We start from the raw sequence: 22605 nt of genomic DNA on the forward strand, positions 1-22605 counted from the left end.
AACGTGTAGATTAATGTTTTGTAAGCTGATGCTAAAGAAAGGAGAAGACATTAAGGGCAAAATACCTCCAACACTATGTAGAATGACTCAAATTTACTAAGTATGCTGAGAACTCCTGTAAAAGACAAATTTGCTAGACTGCACTGATATAAAAGTAATTGTACTACTTAATCTGAGCTGATCTTCAATATTGAAATTAGAAATACAAAGTTGCTTACATAGCACATTGCAAATTAGTCTACAGAATGTTTTCCTGAACAAATCAAAGGTGAAGATTTTTTACATTAAGAGATACATAAAAAACAAGGGCTACTTCATTAGATACTTCATCAGCAGCTTGAGTACAGCACAGTACTTTTTTATCTAAATAAACTAAGATAACCAATTTTTGTTTTCAAAAGCAGTATCACAAGAAGCTATTTCGAAGAGAACATTCCTGACAATGAACTTGCATGAACTCCTGTGGCTGCCATGTGGCTCTCTCTGTATGCTCTGGGAATTACCAGACAACTTAAAGGTGATCTGACTTGCAGTAATAATTAAAAAAAAGGTATAAGAAAATTTAATGCAGTCTATTTGTCCTGTCTGTGCAGCACCAATCAATCACAGTAATTAACAGCAATCAGTGCAGATGCATATCACCCCTGTTATAGCCCAAAGGGTATTTTGGTTAACTCATTTTGTAGCCCCTCTATAAACTCATTAATAAGTTACTTTGTCATGGACATGGTTTATACTTATATTTTTAATTTTATAATGAAGTTATCAATTATTTAAGAAGTTAAAGAAATTAAATTCTTCCCCTTGCCACAACCAAGACAAAGAACTGCAGTGAAGCACAGATCCCAGGGCTAGAAATATTTGGCACCATGAGGCACACATTGAGGAAAATCTGTCTGTTGAGAAAGTTACCTTCATAAAACTCCTCTACGACCTCGCACCTAACCTGGTATCATCAGGTGTTTTAATGCTGCCCCACGTTCTGCAGGGTAGACACACCAAGATCTACACATAAAAGGACTCTGGTTGCACGGGAAGAAATTTGTGCCCCCTCTGCACACCATAAGCTCAGAACTCTTGCTTTTAAATTTTACTATTAATCAACATTTCAAAGAGATACCATTAGCTTTCCCATTTTAAGATTTGATGTTAGCTATCCAATGACCTAATGATCACACTGAATTTTCTAAATCAGTGTCTTCTCAAATACAAATATGAACTTTTGAAATAACCACTGTCTTTAGCATAGAATTTAAGTAACAGATTACAAGCAACTCTAGAATCCTATTATTAAACCTTATCCACACATCATTCTGATGTATAAACACACTGTAAGTGTTTCTCTGTCTGTATCTTCTATCTTATTTTTCATCTTGCTGCTCTTGATTATCCCTCACCGCCTCTTATTGCAATGGACTTGCCAGCTCAGGGCAACATCGGCCCTTCAGCGTGTAGAATGGAGGCAACTCAGGATTAGAGAGATATCCTTATGTTTTCAAGAGACAGAAGATCCCACCTTCAGAATCAAAATTTATGTGTAACACTCAGCAGCTCCTTCAGTGTTGGAGGCTGAATCCAAAGTATTTCAATGCATCTTCTGAGTACAGAACTGACAGTGACTGTAACAATGATCTGCAGAGCTGTCACGGGATCTCAGAGAACCCACACACCCCCAGGAAAAGATGATCATTATCTCAGAAATGCTTAAGTCCAAATAGGTTGAGCTGAATGTTACTGAAGCAGGTAGAGTAAGTGCAAAGGGAAAAGCTTCCCATGAGATTATGGGTTTATTAACAGACTGCTTTCTCATTTTTAGAAAACAAATTACGACCTCCCTCCACTAAATTAAGACCTGAAAATAATACAACAGATTTGAAATTAGATCATAGAGTACACTTCAATAAAGGTCACAATGAGTTTAGTATGTTTAAAGAGGGTCCTGTGATTACTTTTTAAAGAACTGCTGGATTACCAGAATTGTATCCAAACTGGTAGTTTTCTGCCCCTTTTGCCCACCTCATCCAGGCACTGGGTTCTTTTAAGCCCTGCTTTTTAAAACATTATCAGCATGCTTAAGCCTATGGTTCAAACCTGCCAAACTCACTACTGAGCATTACGAAAATGAGAGAACGAATACGCACCATTTCCATCCCGTTTGCTGAAGTGGCTGGCAATGCTTTTGTGCTTTCCAGCTTGCTCTCTCCAGCCCAGTTACTATACACTCCTCATCTGGCAGGCTGATTTAAGCATTTACCAATTGCAAACACAAGATTCAATCATAAATTTTAATTACATGCCTCAATCATAAAGCAAGCCAGAATCTATCCTGTCTACCTTGTCTGATCCAAGCTTGCTAGTGAATGCCTAATATTACAGCCCAAGTGTTTAGTTAAGTTTTTCCAGCCTGTTATAAGGTTGCTTACCAAGGGTTTATTAGAAAGTTAATTCATGTACGTCTTTTAATCCATTTGGGTCAGTTGATCATTAGTTTTAAGTGTACCTGATGTTAAGTACATGGCCCCAGAGAACAGAGGCTCCAAAGGTTTCCAGGGGCTGAGGGACTGTGGTGCATGGGCAGCATTCCCAGGCCCTTAGTCATAATGTGCACTCCAAGTATTTCTTCCATTTGCCCCAAGCCAGTATGTTATAGGTCACTTTCAGATAAGGCTACCTGGGACAGAACAAACTTGATGGCACCTATGGTCCATTTAGTCTAACTCGTGTTTCTGGGGGTAAGCAGTATTCTCTGCCACTTTTTCAAGGTATCAGAAAGTCATGCTGTAGGCAGATACAAAGTGATCTCCCTCTCCATCAACCTCTAGCACAGAAAAGTGAAGTTCCTTTCCAACACTCTCTGGCTACAATCGGTTATAAGGGGCAGCAACACCATTCACAGATGTCTCCTCTTCAAGCCAAACACTTCTTTTTAGTAAGTTCACTGACCTAGCTCAGTGTCTAACTGTGGCTCAGTTAAGATCTTAAAACATTCTTTTACTTATTATTGTCTGGACGCAAAAACATCTAATCAAGCTACTACATACTATTTGTTAGATCTATCCTTGTGCTTCCCCTTAGTTTGGAAATTCATCTCCTTAATGATTTAGTAAAAGCAAATGAAAAGAACAGCTAATGAGTAACAAATGAAAGGTGAAGGGGCACATAAGTAGAGGATCTTCCCCTCCTTTTTTTCTCATTTGAGAACTATGACTCCCTTATAAAGTAAGTGCTGTGGTGGGGTTTTTTTTTGTTTGTTTCTGTTTTCTGTTGACTTGTTTTGCTTGTCTTTCACTTTAGTTAAGGGATTCTTCAAGTCTGATGAATTTTATTACATAGTAAGTGATAAGTTGAACCCACTTAGGGGTTAGCAGACACTTATCCCCACCTCCCAGGAAAAATTCTGGTGCTATCAAGAAAGAGTGAAAGCAAGTATTTAAAATTCAGATAGAGAAATAAATGTGGCTCTATTTTTATTTTCACTTTATGCTGACAGAGACTACCCCTAAACTAGCAAACTTCCATTAAAAAAAAGGTATTTCAATGAGTATTTTCTGTGCATGTGAACCAATGCAGACCATGACAAGTCTATCAGAATACTAAACACATCTTATTGAAACAAGTACTTGGTACAGACCTTTTCAGAACAACTAGATGACCATTTCAGAATCACACTTGGCAATGCTGCCTCTGGTGTAATTATCATGCACATTTTATTTTAAGCAAATGGATTTTTACTTTTGAGTGGAGCAAGGAAAAGCATCAGACTCCACTGCTTGAAAACCTGCATGTTCTCAACAGTCAGTGTCACACCAAGCTTTGCTGCTGAGGGAACCACACATGGTCAAAGATTACTGATGTACTAAATTTAGTAAGTCGGATTTGTTATTTAGGTTGAACTGCATGTGCACAAACTGATACAAGAAGCATCTCAGTGGGTATCAAACTACAACAGAAAGTGACACAGCGATTTGTGGCATATTTGATGTAGCTGTTTAACAAGCATATACACCAAACTAAAAATACTGAAGTTGCATACTGTTTATACATTTAACAGTCACACTACAGCAATTAAGAAAATCCACATTCATTTCACATTCTTCAAGCATTCCAAAGCCTTACCTTTGAAGAGCCATTTGAGTACATCTGTATCATATTTTCTGCTCCCTGTTTTACCTTCAGTTCTATATCCAATTGCTTCTTTAAGGCCATCAATCTGTTGTTAGTAGAAAACCGAGGATCGCTATTTGGAGTGTCAGGAGTGCTAGGACAATCTGCAAATTAAAGGTAAGCTGTACTGTGTGCAGAAGAAAACAGCAGAAAAAATCCAAACCACTACCCCCAAACCCACTCTACTCTATTAAGTTATACATTAAACAGAACTGGAACATCATACCTAAGAGTTAAGAGTGACCCTCCCGTCCAGAGCTACTTTACAACAGCGCTGCAAATGCGCCTTAACGTGAGAAGCCCAGAGACTCCCACACACGTCCTCATTCACATGAATCACTTCGGGGAGTGGCCAAACAGGCAGGTTTGCAGCTAGGGCTATTTTTATTTCAAAGAAGATTTCTTTCTTCTGGAATGTCTTGAGCCAATTAAAAAAATGCAGTTTTCCACTAAGCTTTCTTACACTCCTGATTATAAATTTAAGTGTTTTAAAAATGAACTTGGATAATAATATTCAATACTAATGAGCACTGTCTGGATACAGCTATTGAGCAGATTCTCATTGACTCCAGTGTGAACACTAAAGGTACTTTATGTCAAAATTAGAAACAGACAAAATGAGACTTTTTCTTAGTCGTAAAGCTGAATGTTGTTTGCTCTGCAATTATTGACAGAATTCAGGGATAATTGGTTATATAGACAGGTTATTGAACAGCTGTGGTCTATGGGAAGGATAAAGCTTTTTTGTTTGACAATATTACTGTGTTTGGATCTCCATCTTATTAGAAAAATTTAATGGACTGCAAGTTAGTTCTATCAATTAAATTACAAAGCCAAACTCCTTAACTTTTCATAACCAGTCTACTAATCCCTGGTTTCAGTTTCTGCAACACAAACTGTTTGCAAACTGAAAATAAGTTGCCACTGGACTATGTCCTAGCACTTAACTATTTCCAACACAACTGTCCTCTTAGCTATCTACAATCTTTTTTCCAATTGTAATAATTTTCCTTGAATTAAAACTAGCATGAAGAATCAAGTTCCTGAAATCCTCAATTACAGAAAACACAGGCAGTGCACTAATAACTTACGAATTATTATTTATGAGATGCCATGGGGAGATGTCTTATCTGCCATTTCATATCTCTTCTGTAAAAGCTTCTCATAGCTACTTCTGGAGATTTAACACATTTTACTTCCAAGTTTGCTGTGTCATTTCCTCCTAAATTGCAATCTTTGACGAGTCTACATACAGATTTCAGTAAGGACTTTTAATTTCCTCTGCTGCTAATTCACTCTTCAAGTCTCTTATTGCATCCTCACTACTTAAAGGTAGGACGGAAAATAAAAGATGTTAAAGAAGGAAAAAAATCCGCATTATTCCTCATCTGTCTGTTTTGTCATTAATCCTCTCCTCAATGTTTTTGGCTTTGTTTCCCTGTGAAACTGCACTTGAATAGCTTTACCTTAAATCTGCTATTAGTAAAACAAAGATTAACAACATGCTTTCTACTCACGTCTTCAGTTTTAACTAATTCTCATCTAATAATCTATTCAAAATGAGAACAAACATGAAAGTCACAGTGTCAAGTCTTGTAGAGTAGATTCATCATATAAATGAGTATTTACCAACTTTAGATTTATGATGCAAGCCTGAACCACCTAAAGATCCCAGCCCTCTGATGATCCCTGTGAAGACTGTGGGGTTCCTGAAGTCTGTTTTCACAGCTTTTAAAGATGCACATAACCAGCCTTCCTTTTCATTAAAACAATACTCAAGTTGCAAGTTAAGGACTAATTAGAGATACCTTGGTTCAGGTTGCCCAGGCAGCTGTTATTATCTCCCTTTGCATGTCTCCACTGTGAAGGTGTAACCACAGCACTTATCTGGGTCATCTCAAGAGTTGGTCTGTACTTGTGGGCCTAACCTACCCTCTGCTATTTAGTTCAAATTGTTGTACTATATGTACTAACAGCAAAGAAACTTTTCTGCAGTATGGACTAATTGTTAGGAAGAACTAATTTTTTGCCTTCAGGCATAGTAGCTGTTCACTAAACTCCCAAACGTGGAACAATGTGGTTTCCTAACAAAGATACTATTTTTTAAGGAAAAAAATAGTTTACCAACAGGTCCTCAGAGATGGTTTCTAAGTGACTCCTTCTACTCCGCTGACTGCCTCCCACCATTACAACTCAGTAAGCAGCCCGAGGCAGCTTCTTATAGAATTCAGATTAAATTTTTAAATCAGCCAGACAAACCGGTTCTATTATGGAAAGGGTTGACAATCTTAGCAGCAACACTACAAGCTACATCTGTATTAGCTGTTTGCCTTTCTCTTTGTAATGTCATGACTTCATACAGCTCGTTATCTCAGATCCACTTGTGTAAAGCTCTATACAGAGGGGCTCAAATCTCCTCTGAAGGCGTGTACTCATCTTCATAGTACAAATAAGTAATAAATTCACCCAGATAATTGTAATCAATGGGAATTATGTATATGCTTAAACAAAAATTAAGTCCTCATACCAAATTGTTATTTCTCTCAGAGTAGCCAAGTAGGGACTGGGGAACAGTTTGCCCCATTTGTTGATCAATAAGGGCAGCACGAGACTTGCCATTTTGCAAGCAAACGAATCCCACTCTGCCCAGGAGAGCAAGGACTTTGCTTGGCGTACAGATTTGGGCTCCTAGGCCTAGATATTCTTCTTGACAGTGAATTTTAGGTGAAGTGACAGATGCATTTCAATTGATCTAAATTTCAAGTAAAGAGGCGTGTTATTCTGCTGAAAAACTGTGACTGTTGTTGCTCAATGCTGGTGAGTTTTGTGTGGCTTGTTAGCACACCATTCAGGCTGCTGGGAGAGCTGCAGTGCCGCTGCCCCAGTGACTGCAATATCCTGTTTTCATAAAAATGCACTCATCAGACCTAAAGTAAGTTAATAGGGATGGTTTAACAGATTGTTTTTTTCATATTTGGATTATATGAGGACAATGGCAGTTTTCAGCCTGAAATATTTACCTTAACCGTGATCTTTGTTCTTCTGAAAACCCTTCCAATTTGAGTCTCTGCACAGTGCTCACCAGCAAAACCTTCTTGCTTTCTAAATTGCCTTTTACCATCACTCCCATCTTAAATTATTAACACTAGTTACACAACTCTACTCTTCTCAGACAGCTGATCAGTCCTTTGGGGGCTCTTCCCCAGCTGCTACATACATTATTTCTTCAGTGTGAAATGCTGGATCCCAAGTAAACCTCTGAATTTGGGTTCCCAGATGGTCCTACAGTGTGCTGTTAAGGCCCTCAATTAGTAGCAAGTGCCCTTTGGTAAATAGTTAATTTTAATCTTATTTGAGGGTATTTAATTGCAGTTGGCCTCAGTGTCACAGCCAACAGAAACACCTGCGATGCATGTCTAGGCATAGCTGAAGGGAGGGAGAAAGAGGCATCAGGCCTTTCTCAGGGAGTCAGATGGTTGGATCAGCACTTGAACTAAGCCATCAGTAGGTCCAAGGCAGCAGTGGACATTCTGCACTCAGAAAACAGCACGCACTGACCTCCTGGAAACTTTTGAAGTTCAAATGAATTTCCATTAGGTAACAGTTGATTTTAACTACTAAGACAGTGACAGAAGATTGTTTCGAATTGCTTCAATAGTGGTTGGTATTACATTAAGGTTCCCAGAAATTACTGTGAAATTCCTATGGATGTGATGAGCCCTGTAAGTGGAGTCTGCTGTCTAAAAAGTCACTACCTATGTCAATTTTGTTGCTGCCTCTACCAGTTTCCAGTAACTGGTGTTATATGGTGCTATGTCTGACAGATTAATCTAGTCATTTGTTGGGACAAAGAAATCTCTCTTGCTCCCCTCTCCGCTAATCGTATTCTTATACAAAATAATTTATTTTCTTTTTGACGCCTACAGCCAAATTTCATGTAAAGTGGAGAGCTTACAAGTTAGGAGAATGGAAGAAGAGACATGTCTTTTTGAGTTTATGTGCTCCATATTTTATCCAGTCTCCTCAATTCCCTCAAAGGTTTTTATATCACCACACCTCTCTATCCACCTTAACTTCAGCTCTATGAGACAGATTAATTTCCCAATTTATAGATTTTCAACGTATTAACTATATACCTATTTAAATCAGTGGCTTGCTGTAGGTAAGCTATTTCAGTCTTGCACCTCACTGAGTCATGTTCAAAACTACAATCTGCACTGCTACTTTTTACACACACAAATAGAATACCAATTTAATCTGTGCCACTGCAAAGTATGTTTTCAAGATACAAAATTTCTTCATCTCTAAAACAGAAGTAATCATTCTCATGTTACACATTACATCTCTCAGACTTTCAGCAGTAATGCTCATTAGGCTTATGCTATTCATTTTATATTGCTGGATTCTGCTTCACCTTCAAGTGCTTCCCTACAAATTTTAGAATTCCACATCCTAGTATGACTAATACACTGCATAGCAAGGGCAGACTTGGGTACAAAGTCCCACTTCTAAAACAAACTTGGACTCATCAGCAACCCCCATAAGGAAAAGTACACCTATGTTATGCTAAAAATTTGTTTCCAAATCACACACCCACTGCCAAATCTACCCTTGCATTCAGTAATACAGCTTTGAGGCAAACCATACTTTTTGGTTAAAAGTTTAGTAGCAGTTCTTCAAATAATTGTGAAAATAATTTCCTATGGCATTAAGACTTGGAAAGCTTTCAGCTCTAAGTGAACTACCATAAAAACATGTGCTTGAAATGGAGTATTATTAAAATACAGTGGATTTGTTAACACTACATTTTATGGTATTAACATGCATTCATTACTCTGTGCTGATTACAAAGCAGTTACACTAAAATTAGTGGTTTGTTAAAAAGTAATAGAAGTTACTCCTTGATACTGTAAGCAACAGTGAGAGTCAAACAGCTTGCACTAAATGCACTTTCAGCCCTAACTAGAGAGCACTTTACAGATATATGTTCACACCCACTTTTCAGATACATGAACAAGGCAAGATTAAATGACTGTTCTAAGTTACCATAACAACCTTTCAACCAGTCAACAGAACAAAATGAAAAAATCTTCAGAGTTCAACTCTGATGAGAAAAAGGGATCATCACCTCAACAGATCTCAATCCTGACTTTGCTACTTAGAACCTGCAGAAACCTACACAATATATGACAGAATAAAAAACAGGGCCACCACTGAGAAAGATTAAAGTACATGAAGAAAACGCAGACCTTGACTCCCACAGCTCTCTTGAACCCTTCTTTACCTTATTTTCAGTATTCATGATCTGCACAGTCTAAAAATTTCCCATACATTTCCTTCTCTCTGGTAAATAAGTTGTTACTAACTGACGAGAAGAAGGTCAAACACGAGTTAAAGTGAAAAGCAGTAACATGGAATAAAGATAACCTCTGGAAACAACGCACTTACTCAGGGAGCTCCCATATTCACCAGTAAATGGTCAATTCACTGCTGATTCCAGCAAAAGCAAGAATTCCCACACTGAGATACCTGTGACCTCTCACAGAGGTATCTTAGGTCAGATGGCAGTGACTTTTAGGTTATGTGTTCATGGACTTCCTCAATACTTCCACATACACACAGCTTGCCTGTCATAACTTCTGTATCACCAACCTCACTTTGCGATGGCCAAGATCACTAAAACCCTAAGTCAAACCTAAAACTTCAGGATTAAAAATCAGTCTCACCTAGATGCACCCATCAGTTTCAAGACACACAGAACGTTTACTCATAATGCTCCCCCTCCCTGAACTATTGACCATGAATGAGGAAGGAGACAAGCAATCAAGTTACGAGGCAAACAGTATGAAAAAAATGCAAGTATTTTAATTTTGGAGGTTGGGTGCTTGTAAATATTTGATCTAAAAAGAGATATTAATGGAACTAAAGACTAGTTTTATTTTCCTCAAGAAGATTATGCAAAATAGTCTATTAAAATGGCTCTTATAATGGGAATACCTGATGTGATACTTTATAGAAAATATAAAAATCTCCACAGAACTAATAAATTTCTTCTTGCACATTTCAATAATTAAGACCATACAACTTATTTACCAATAACACTTAGAACAGAATTAAAAACATTAAAAAGTACTAAGAAGTTTAGCATGCATCCAAAGCATGTAGAAGCACATAAATTAATCAACCTTGATCTTTTATCCTTTGAACCTCTATTGCATTTCCCCAGAAATGCACAATGACAATATTGCTCATTAACTCATTTTGATAAGGGTTTCAAAAATGCTACACTGGAAGTGACTATTCCAACAAGAGCATTCCATGCTCATCCACTCTTTGAGTTCTAGTACTGGATGAATTTTGCAAACTTATGTCAGCTCAAATTTTTAATATTTGGTCTACACACAGTTTGTACACCATTTTCTTTCTCTTCCACGCTTCCTGTTCCTTTAAAACTGAAGCAGATATTCATAAACCTCAGCTGATACAGAACAGAACGTTTCATGCCTACCAAAGCCCAGTGGCTATCTAAGCAGCACACATTATTGTGTTCACTCCCATTTCATGCTGCAGCCACCACTCTGCCCCCCCAGTGCCAGCTGTGTCCTCGTCCCACCTCTTGGATCTTGCACAGGTCCAAAGCAAAAAGGAGCAGAGAGAACAGAGAACACGGCACAGGCCGCCCTGTGCCACACACAGACACCCCAACACCTGGGCAGGACATCACTGGGCCAGACAGTCCTGCCAGTACTTTCCTAAATTCTCACTGTAACTAACCTTCCGTCACAAGGATGATGCAGACTTTTATTCTACTGCCCAAGCTTCTTTAGGCTTAGCATTCACTGTGCTAAACTTTTGATGGCTTGTGCACATTTATGAGCTTTTTGCCAAGAAGAGTCTGTGCAATGTGAAATCACCAGGCTGGCAGTATCTCTCAGGTCATTCCACGAAGTTGAGAAAGGACTGTTTACTTTCACAACATTCCATTCTAAAATACCAAGCCTGGTATTCTTAAAAAATACATTCAAAATTAGCATTGACTTACTGCCATGCCACAGAAAATAGTAATTAAAACCATTAACTACAACCATTCTGTGATTCTCTGAAAACAATTTTCAGTTGTCTTTAAAATGGTAGCTTCGCTGTGGAAAAGCCTGGAGACTGAAAGCATAAAAGGTGTCACTGTGAGAAATGTTTGATATGTTAGTTAGATAAAAGCATAACATAAAAACATTTTCTAAGTTAAGACTGAAGTTAAAAAAAATCCAACAAAAAGTATAAATGTTGTAACTTTTTCACCCATATAAGGTGCATCAATGCTGATGCGCCTACAGTGTAACTCAGAGAAACTGGGAGGGCCACTGAAATTTGCTTTTAGACAGTGAAAAGCTACTAGGAAACACTACAGTGACTGAGAAAATACTTTAATATAGTAAGAACTGAAAGTGAAGAACTCATAGTCCATGAAATACAGTGTTTCCTAGAAACTCGAAGTAATGGATACTCATTTGTGAATCAAAACAAAGAGACATAAATAACGAACAAGCTTGCCAGCTATGGCTTTGCTAATTCATAGTGCAATTTTTCCCAGTGAAATGGGGTACAGCTTGTCTCAACTATGAGAAAAAGCTGATTTCACAGTAACACATGGTACCTGCAACATCTTCTAGATCCGTTACAACAATGTGTGCGTTTAGCTCCTGTAACTTATGATGCAAGTCTTCTAACTTCTTATTCGATTTTTTCAAAATGTTGTCCACATATGCCAAGTTCTTTTTATCTGTTGTGACCTTCCTGAGGTTCTCTGCTCCCTCTTTGATTTTAAGTTCCTTCCTTATTTCCCGCTTGATTTGGTCCTTTGCTTCATCCAGCTTCTGCTGTACCATTGTATCTGAGAAGTCCAACTTCTGGCCAGTGCTCACGTTCTCTGAGGTTACAAGACCTTTGGCATCCCCCTAGGAAGAAAAACAGTGATATAACCACCAGAAAACACTCTTTCTGACAACACATGCCACCCACTTAAAGTGACCAGGATTCTGGTCCCTGTATGTGAAACACTTGCTTTGCAAGAACATGTACTAACCACGGCTCTACACCCACACTGACCTAAAGCAACAGTCTCACAAGATATTACATGTTAAATGAAGTTACATTTTACAACAGAATTTAAATTTAGTGTCATCTTTACCATGCCTATTTTTAACACCAAGAGATTTAAACACTTTTGGATTTGTCATGGCTGCTTGCCTGGCAGTTATATGCCTCAGAGCTGATGATTCACATTGGTAATTTTCTAGATTTAATTTGTGTTTTAATAGACCAGATGGATATAGGAAACAAGACTAACTTCTAACAATTATTATCTATTATGCATTTTTATACATTCATTAGAATAGATTCCTTTTAAAGATTGTAAAAAAAAGAAATACAAAAAAGGTAGTAGTGTTTGCAGTTGCTTAAAGAAATACTGGCATCTTTATGAAGATTTGTTAAGCTGTTACTGGGAAACACATTTGCTAGGGGTTTTTTTATTTTTTTTAAGTACCTCAGGTAAAGCCTTTTACTTAAAAAAAATCATAATAACAATTAAAAAAAATCTTGCTTTCTTATGCAGGCAAGCTAGATCAAAATGAAGAAAAAAAACAAGTTGCAGTGATGAATAGGAGTTGGTGAAGTAAGGGAGGAGGGGATGGAATGTGTCCAGACCCCCAGTGCACAGGAGGCCATAGTGGTGCCCCGTATACATTCACTTACCTCTGAGGAGTAGGAGCTCAAAGAGCTTGTTACAGAACCTACATCAGTCAAGTCCAACACAATTCATTACATACGTGACAGAACTTCTGTGTCTCATACATGGACACAGGACAATGAGTAGGCATTGGGTCCTACCCAAAAGTCACAGCTAGAGCTAAGTAAGTAAAGATCAAAAGCAGGATTCTGCTGAATTTTGAATTTGTTCCAGTCCTAATTCAGGATTTATTTAATAAATGTGTGCTCTGATTTGCACATAACTACTCAATAGACCAAAATGTCAGTAATCTTTCTTAAACACAATGAAATTGCCTGGACATCTGAAAAACTGGGTGGACAGGAAGGTATTTCAGGGAATAATGAAAATTTTGAAACTTTTGGCATAAAATCAGTTGTGATCACTATTTGCTGCTGTAAAAAGCAATATAGGAGAAAAACAGTAGAAGAAAATATTAGGGCAGGAGTTCAAGGAGCAGAGCATCAGCTAATAAACCAAAGTGTCCAGAACATGTAATCACTAGAGATAGTCAACAGTAACTTTGTTTTCAGAAGACTGGCTCATGAAGGTTGTGCCTGGGCCATGTATGTAAACAGACAATGTTGGTCAAAGTATTTATTTCCATCTGTGCATGTTCCAGCAATAACTGCCTTCCATAAGCAAGATCCAATCTACTAATCCTCAACACTAAGTTTATAAATTTCCAGAATCTCCTTATTAAAACATTTCTACCATAGATGCTACTTCTAGTACAAAAAGTAACAACTCAAAGATTCCCAAGTATTAAGAGTAGTAGGAAGCACCATCTTGCCATAGTATTTGACTATAAGTAAAAATACAAGAAACAAGCAATTTAGAAATAAAACTGAGTAAGAAGATGAAAGGAAAAAAACCATGCAAATTTACTTTAAGTGCACTTTTGAGTGCATCTCTGTCAGTGCAGATTAAAATTAGTAATTATGCATATGCAGAGATGCTATTAATAGTTGTACTGGGAAATACATGACATTGTTCCCATATATAGGCATAAAAAATAATATTTTTTTCAAAATTTAGCAATTAGCAACTCATAGAAAGGTGCATATTCATAATGAAGGAAACCATTGACCATGTGTTGAGCATTTTGTTTTGAGAAACAACTGAAACTGAAAATAAAACCATATAGCAATTTTAGGGTAAACTATTTGTTTAAGTAGTAAGTATATCCAGATTAGATTAAGATCTTGATTTCCCTATTTGTCTAACACATAAAATTTAGGATGTAGAAAAGGAGCATCAAGATTTGTATAGTACTGTATAGCCTTTAAAAATAGAGTTAAAAAAAGGTTTGCAAATAAAAAGTATGTATTTTCAAACCATAATCCTTTGTGCCTGTTCTGCAGCTTTCTAGAAATAAATTCATCATCTATCTCCTCAAAGCAGGATTTTCAAAGTTCAGAGGAGAAAGATAAATGATAATGGAAATAAAAAACCCTAAACCAAATCCCAACAAATCCACCAAACCCCACCCCAAACCCAAAAGAAAACCTTTACTCTGTGTTTCAGTAGCACATGAAGTATGCTAAAATTATGCCAGGAATGTACACTTCTGAAATAGAACAATGTAATTAAAATATAAATAATTCAGAAATTTCTTCACTAGGGTTTACCAAAGAGACTTCAGTTAATGGTTAATTCATTGAACAATATCGTATTTTGTTACAGGGGAGGATTTTATCCCTCTACAAGCCCTACATCCCATCTGTTAAAGGGATGTTATATTCTTCCACAAACAGGTTTTTGGAGCCCTTGTGCCAGATGCAGTCTCTAGCAAGTCTTCAATGAAATTAAATCTCCATGATCATCAATAATTTGCCTTCTGAATTTGCAGTAATTGAGTTAAAGTTCTCCTCAGCCTGAGCAGTCTCAGCAGTATCTTTGTCCCTGGACTTAAAGGTTTCAGGAAAAAGAGCTGTCTTCTTCAACCTTCTTCTGAGACAGCTGAGAGTTCAACAGTTAAACACTAACACTGGGAGTTCGTCACACTGCCTGTCCATTTAAACATTTGTCTTTAAATCCCTCCAAAAGCCACAGATAATACTCCTTCTGTCTCTCCTGCCATTCAGAGTTATTTACACTTTTGAGCAAGAAGTACTCCCTCACCTAGTCACCCAGACGTTTCACCTGGCACAAAGGTCACTTGTGAGATGAATTCTTCCAAGGAGGCAGCTGTGCACTCAGTGACCCTTGAGAGTCTTGAAGGTCACTGTGAATGCAGGGCAAGAATACGTTCTGCCAGTGAAGCTGCTCTGGCCCTGCACTGCTGGGAGGCAGCAAAGGTTTGAGACAGACCCTCACACTGCAGAGATGAGCAGCCTCAAAGGCGTTTAAAATGAACATAATGCCCACACTGGCACAACTGCACAGAATGTCAAGTAGTTGAGTAAGAGAAATGAAGTAAGATTTTTTTCTTTAAGAAAACCACCTCCCAGAACTCCAAACTCAAAAATACACTTTTAAACTGAAGTGACTTAAAATACAGGATATTCCAGGTTTGTTTGATGACGTCCTATTCAACTCTCTTGTTAGAGCTGAATATTCTCTTAAAAATTATTTTCCCCACTTGACTAAATTCCCTCCCTGGCTGAGCTTCACATCCCTTAGGCTGCAGGTGTTCTGTCCCTGAAACCTGAAAATTAAGCCTGTTAAAAGAAACAACAGCTGGAGGCAGGTTCCAAGTCCTTCCCCTTGCATTGCTCAAGCAGGCAGGGTGCAAAGACAGAGGAAACCATTCACATTCTCTATGTCAAGAAGCTATCAATGAATTTAGCACAACTCCTTCCTTTACTCTCCCTCTCAGAATCACTTAAAATATCTTCAGAGTGGAAATGCTCTGAACAGGTCATGACTAAACCACTCCTGCTGGCAAAACAGACAACAGGCCCCATCGCTACCAGCAGCAGCCTTGGGCACGGGTAGCAGTGAGGGCAGCACTGCCCACCCATCGCTCCCAGCTTGGGGCACGGGCAGCACTGCCCACCCATCGCTCCCAGCCTGGGGCACGGGCAGCACTGCCCACCCATCGCTCCCAGCCTGGGGCACGGGCAGCACTGCCCACCCATCGCTCCCAGCCTGGGGCACGGGCAGCACTGCCCACCCATCGCTCCCAGCCTGGGGCACGGGCAGCACTGCCCACCCATCGCTCCCAGCCTGGGGCACGGGCAGCACTGCCCACCCATCGCTCCCAGCCTGGGGCACGGGCAGCACTGCCCACCCATCGCTCCCAGCCTGGGGCACGGGCAGCACTGCCCACCCATCGCTCCCAGCTTGGGGCACGGGCAGCACTGCCCACCCATCGCTCCCAGCCTGGGGCACGGGCAGCACTGCCCACCCATCGCTCCCAGCCTGAGGCATGGACAGCACTGCCCACCCATCACTCCCAGCCTGGGGCATGGGCAGCACTGCCCACCCATCGCTCCCAGCCTGGGGCACGGGCAGCACTGCCCACCCATCGCTCCCAGCCTGGGGCACGGGTAGCACTGCCCACCCATCACTCCCAGCCTGGGGCATGGGCAGCACTGCCCACCCATCGCTCCCAGCTTGGGGCATGGGCAGCACTGCCCACCCATTGCTCCCAGCTTGGGGCATGGGCAGCAGCGAGGGCAGCACTGCTCTCCTCTGCAATCGGATGGTACATGTTTGTGAGCCAGACTGGGGATTTCAGAAACATTTCAGCATGTAATGAAGCTGAAGCTACGTTTACCACAATAAACTATCAAGGACCACAAATTAGATACTACTGCTTATTAAAAACAAATAAATTAAAAAAAGGAAAAGGAGACCACATATACAGTTTTCCCATGCAATAGACTCAACCTCACTTGGATTGCTGGCTCAAAACTATCTATTTACATAAGATGTCAGCCTTCAATTTCTGTACTCCTGGGATATGTTTTAAGTATAGTTGCTGAAAATAATGAACACTGGTCTAAACATGCCTTTTAACGGTGCAGAGTCTATTCTGGCTGATGTGGTGAAAGAAAGGAAGAAAGCTGTTTATGAAAACACATAGGGGGCTTGCACTTTTGCCTCAGGTCAATTCTGAACCAAATAATTGGTGAAGCAGTGCTTTCACATACTGCACCTACCACCCAAAATTCCATTTAAGAACAAAACACCTAAATTGCTGAATGATGGCAATTGTACTGCTGAACAGAAGAAAGTACCATGAAGCTGAATGTATCTGAAAATCTGCTTAAATTGTGTAAACTGAATGACTTTGAATTCAAAATGAGATTATCAAACTGCCCCCTCTTAGAAAAGAAAGGTAATACTGAAACGCTGGGCATTAATAACTTCCAAAGAGTTGCTGCTAATATCACAGTACAACTGCACTGAGTTATATCATACATTCAATATAGTAAATACTGACTAGGGCAAGAATTCAAATTGCAGACTTCTGGTAGGAGTTGTCATAGAAAGGTAAGTGGAGTGTTAAAGCAGAGCATGCTTAACACCTGATGAGTGCTCACTTACGTTATTTACACTTCACATTAATGTGCTGGTAGCACACGCTGAGCTTGCCTTTGGAAAAGAACCCAAACCAGACCACATCAAAAAACTCACAGTGAAAGTGCTTATGTTTTTTCCTAAAAGTATTAGCATTTGGTTTACATGCTCTTGAATTTTAGTAACCATTTCAACAGACAACTGGACAGTAAGAAAAGCTGACAGACGAATATGGTTAAAATGACCGGCTATTTAATATAATCATAGTTGTTTTGAATATAAAAATAAGATTTTTGTGATTTTCATCTTATGTATGATTAAATTTGTAATTTAATTTTGAAGAGTTGGAAGTACATATTTGGAACTATTGTGTCTCAGTATAAGTTTCTGAATACTTTTTCAGGATACCAATAAAAAACAAAACCAAAACAAAACCAAAACAAAAACAAAACAAGGAAAAGGAAAAAAGTTGCTTTTCTGAGCTACTGAGCTAACTGCCAGGGTCCCTGAAGTTCTCAACTGTAATTCCTGAAACTAGAATAGTCTTTGATTTTAAGAACAATGTTAATCAATTGCAAACTTCTCTTCCCCCCCCAAAGTAATTCATAAAACCAGATGTGACGGCTTGTCTGGATTACTGGAACTACATGGACTATTTCCTCCTGCCCAGAAGCAAATGTGATTGTGGTCAAGATCTCAGCACTCACCCAACATCAAGAACAAACAAAAAACCTTGGAGGCTTAATAGATTTTGGCATTAGTTTGCTGTTCTAACATGTCACAAATCAGGATTTAAATTTAATCTCAGTCACAGCTCTCTGCTTTGTAACAAGAGGCTGTTTAAGGCAGAAATATCCATAGTGCATTGCATTATACGTGGACAGATTCAAGTAGGACACTGATTAAATGGGGTTCAATTCCTGCATGCAATGACTGCCCAGATGCATCCATAAGAGATGAAATAGATTTAAAAAAAAAGGTAAAAACTGTTCCTTAAAATACGGAGGTTGTCAATCAGCTGGTACTCTCTGCCCCTCTCTCCCAGTCTGAGCTGTTGTCCAGATAAACGTTCAGGAGGAATGTTTGCTTTCACTCACACAACAGATGCTGGGCTGCAACAGCTGGCCCTCCAGCTCCTCTGTGAAAGGCTATGTGAGGTGCCCCAGCCAGAACACTGCACTTAAACAGGTAATAAAATTCCTGGAAATTCCTTATTAACATCTAGGCTTCCAGCTCCCAACAATCCCCGACCAGGCCAGCATTTACTAACACAAACATCACTCTTCAGAGTGTGCTCCAACAGCAGTGCAGAGTTCCTTATGGAACTGAAGCTGTGTCCACTGTGCTGTGCTAACACTGGTCAGAGAAAGGGCTATAAGAGAGACATTTCTTTGCTACAGAAGAGAATTAAAACATTTTAAGAAATGCTGCCTTCAGCTGCTTCTCATTGAAGTAGCTTCTGATGGTTTCATGCGAGGAGAAGAACCTGCAAAAAGACATGCAAAGAAATATGACACTGGAAGAAAATCCCCACAGTGACCTTTCTCATGACCACAAGGCCTTGATGGGGGCTGTGGCACAGCACAGGTGACGAGCACCCAAATCTGAGGTCAGCAGATGGCTACAGTATCCAAGGAAGCATTACAAGATATTCTGGCAACAGGCGTCGTACAAACACTTCAGCAGTTTCCAAGCTTTTATCTGTAACTTGAAGTTCCCACTCCCTGCCAAAAAATTCCAACGGAGTTCAGCATGGTCAAAAGAAACCTTACCCTCTCTCATTTCAGATGTGCAAAAGAAACATCAAAATCCCAGTTACAATGAATAGGGCCTGCTGCCACTACCTTTATTAACATGTGTCCAGCAGTAAGATTGGCCTATGAAACTATGCCTGTAACAAGGCCATTCCCCCATTCTCTATGAGACCTGGCTGTCTTAGGTTTCATTTAGCCTCTCATAATACATGAGAATAATACACTCAGGAGAAAATTGCATTTTGCATAATTAGTATGGTTTCAAGCAGACCACACACAGTAGTTGAAGCTCTAGTAAATGCCAAGATATAAACAATCTCTTTCAAGATACAAGGAAAAAGATTTTATGAAATATTAATACCCTACTGCACGCTGAAAATATTGCCAATAATGATGTATCATAAAACTGTGCCAAGAAGACTGAAGTAATTCCCCTAAAATGCAGTCTCACCAAGATGCATGCAAAGCACTGAAATTATAACTTCTCATCTAATTCCTGTAACATTTTCACAGCATATATTCATAATGTGGTAAATACACATTCTCCCCTTTAAAAGATGAGGAAAGTCAGGTGGATTAAGTGACCATTCAATAAAAGAAACAAGTTAAAAGAAACACAAAATATTTTAAGACTAAGTCCCTTAGTCACAGATTCTGAACTGGAGCTGTATCCTCACTGTACTGCACTGGGCAGTGAAAATGGACAGGCATCTGTGTCCCACCTCCTGCTGCCAACACGGGAATTTCATGCACAAACTTGTTTTGCTTTTTCTAAATCTGAACTGGAAAATTTAGTCTTCTGTTGAGACACATTTAGGTGAAAAATTCTTAAGATCCCAGTTACTATTTTTGAGTGTTTAACAGTTTGAGGATGGCTTAAAATAAAAAAGTCCTAAATTTTAAAATTGATAGAAGAAATATGCATTGAAAGGGACTTGAGTATTGCTGAATTTTGGTTGGTTTGTTATTACTTTAAACACTTTCAAATAAACATAAGAGTTACTGTTTTCATCGTGTGAATATATGCAATTTTCTGTACTATATAAATACATCAACAATTTCATCCTAATGGCCTAGAATTACCCCCTGAACATATACAGCATGTCCTTTTAAATTAAAGTGTGTATTCTAATACACTTGCCAAAAACTATATATGGATATGCTTGGTATACATTTCTTTTAAAAATTAATACACTCATTTTGAATTACCGCTAGAGACAGAAACAAGGGAGTTTTTTTAAAAAGAGAAACTCTTATCACTAGACTTGTCACAGTTTGACTTGACTGGTTCCTCTGTAGTTACATTAAGCTCAAACTTGGTGCAAGCAGTTGTTTTACTGCTTTGAAATGCACGAAGTCCAACACAGTTTACTCAAGAAACAGAGCTATCTAAGATAAAGGTAAGGTCATGCAAATGTTGTGGGAATTTGCCCCTAAGTACTAATAATACAGAAACTAGTAACCTGCCCACAAGAGAGAGACAGTCTCCCCCTTCCCCATAGTAGTTCTAACAAAACTAGTAAGATATCTGCGGAACTTAAACTCCAGGATTTCTGCTGCTACAAAAAGTTACCACATGGCTTTTTTAGGTTACTCCAAAAAAAATGTTTTGTTAGGGTTTTTTATATAAAACATAGTAGGACACATACAGCTAGAGGTGTTTGAAAAAATAGTATCACTACATTATCCAAGCTATAGGATACAGTATTTAATTCAGTAGAAGAGATTTTTCAAAGGTAAAAAGGTCAACAGGCATGAGTCACAACACGTTTTATGACTTCAAAAACTCTTCCTCAAAATCAACACACACTGTGCAAAGGGGATAATTTGTTGGGCATGCAGCCAAAAATATACTTAATGTCAAGTTAACATTGCAACTATACATTTTCAACAGCTGTATGGTTAACATTAAGATAAACATGGGTGGTTAAACTTCTGCTTGTGAAGGAGTTCTAGTTACTATGAAGAAACATAAAAATAAAATTCCAAGGAATCCAAACCTCAGTTATTAATACTTACTGACAATCAGGTCCACTCCCATTTGTAAGGTGTTTTTCTTCTATTAGGATAAAACTGAATTATATAATAGTTACTATTAAAAAGGTATTGTTATCTTTTTCAGATAATGCAACAGACTGACCATCCTGCTCACCAACAAATCACCGTATCAGCTATTGCCACATCTGTTAAGTGGTGGCACTTCAGTGTAACACATTCTAACTAAACTGCAAGAGAAGAATGATAAAATGCCTTACTACAGAAAGAAGGCACTACAATTGGAACTTCTCTCTTCTTTCAGTGCAGGTTAAAAATATTAAGCATTGAAATGATGCAAAAGAAATCCTCATCTAATAAACAGGAATTTCTCAATAACACATACAAGTATCAGGACACTGTAAAAGACCAATACACTTAACTTCTTGAATCTGAAAAGCACAACAAAATGGTACATCTATGAGAATCTCAATTTCTGTCCTGGATAATTATAATTTGAAAAGAAAACTCCCACACATTTTTGTTTCTGGCAATTCCAACTTTCAGCATAGACAAGTGATATGTTAGTCCATTTAACTTGACTATATTTTACAGGAGCTATTTTTAGCCATTGCAAAACTAACGGAAGAGTTGAGAGTCTACATTCCACTCTAATTAAGCCATCACCTTTAGCAGCCAACTATTTTGTACATTATAAATGCAGCAAGACATATCAGAGATAATACTAACATCTATTTTATCAGGCAAGAGGCCAAGTGGCTGAATACTAGATCCCAGTGAAGGAACCAGACATTTTTTGCTTTCTAGTACTGTGCAACAGCGGCTTTAACACAGCTTATGGGTTTCCCAGCCTGGCAGCTGAATCTGTTATTACAGGAAAGGGATTTATGTTTGTATTTATACCACGGAGCTGTGTCCTCATGCTCTGGGATTGAGAACTCTTTCACAGTACTTTGGTTTATCATATGTGAAGTTACTGGATTTCTGGCTGGTTTCACCTGCTCTCACCTCCAGCAGTAAAAGAATGACGAAAAGGCCTCCTTAAATCTTATCCTCATCTTCTACAGGTGGTCAGTAGAAAAGATCACTTTTTCCTATTGGGACTGCCACACCCAAAATTCCACTTGCAGAGATGCAGGCATCTCATTCCATGCCTTTCCAGTAAAAGTTTATAGATGAACACAGAGCTATTTATAGAAGCATTACTTCACATCCCCATTTGTCTGAGACTTCTACAGAGCATCACTGATGTATGCTGTGATACATTTGAACAGTGTTTTTGCAACCCTTCTTTCTCTAACCCTTAAAATATGGTAGAAAATTTCTCACTGGCTCTTAATATCCATTTTCTATTTAGGAATTCCCTAAGCATTATAGAATTATAGAACCATTAAGAACTAGAGTCCTGTCTTAACCTACAACACAAGCCAAAAGAAAATTGCATGACTTAATTGCTTT

The 22605-nt window shown here is 38.7% G+C and overlaps 1 protein-coding gene across 1 annotated transcript in view; it reads right to left on the reverse strand.

Moving 5' to 3' along the window:
* Positions 1-22605, reverse strand: part of PKN2 (protein kinase N2) — a 53329-nt gene that overhangs the window by 17847 nt on the left and 12877 nt on the right. Inside the window, exons 2-3 of the mRNA XM_071564636.1 lie at positions 11816-12116; positions 4117-4268 (exon numbers count right to left, since the gene is read on the reverse strand). Of these exons, the coding sequence (XP_071420737.1) occupies positions 4117-4268; positions 11816-12116 (453 nt within the window). The remainder of the gene's footprint in view (positions 1-4116; positions 4269-11815; positions 12117-22605) is intronic.

The sequence above is a fragment of the Pithys albifrons genome, chromosome 10, assembly GCF_047495875.1.
Source record: "Pithys albifrons albifrons isolate INPA30051 chromosome 10, PitAlb_v1, whole genome shotgun sequence".
Taxonomy (NCBI): domain Eukaryota; kingdom Metazoa; phylum Chordata; class Aves; order Passeriformes; family Thamnophilidae; genus Pithys; species Pithys albifrons.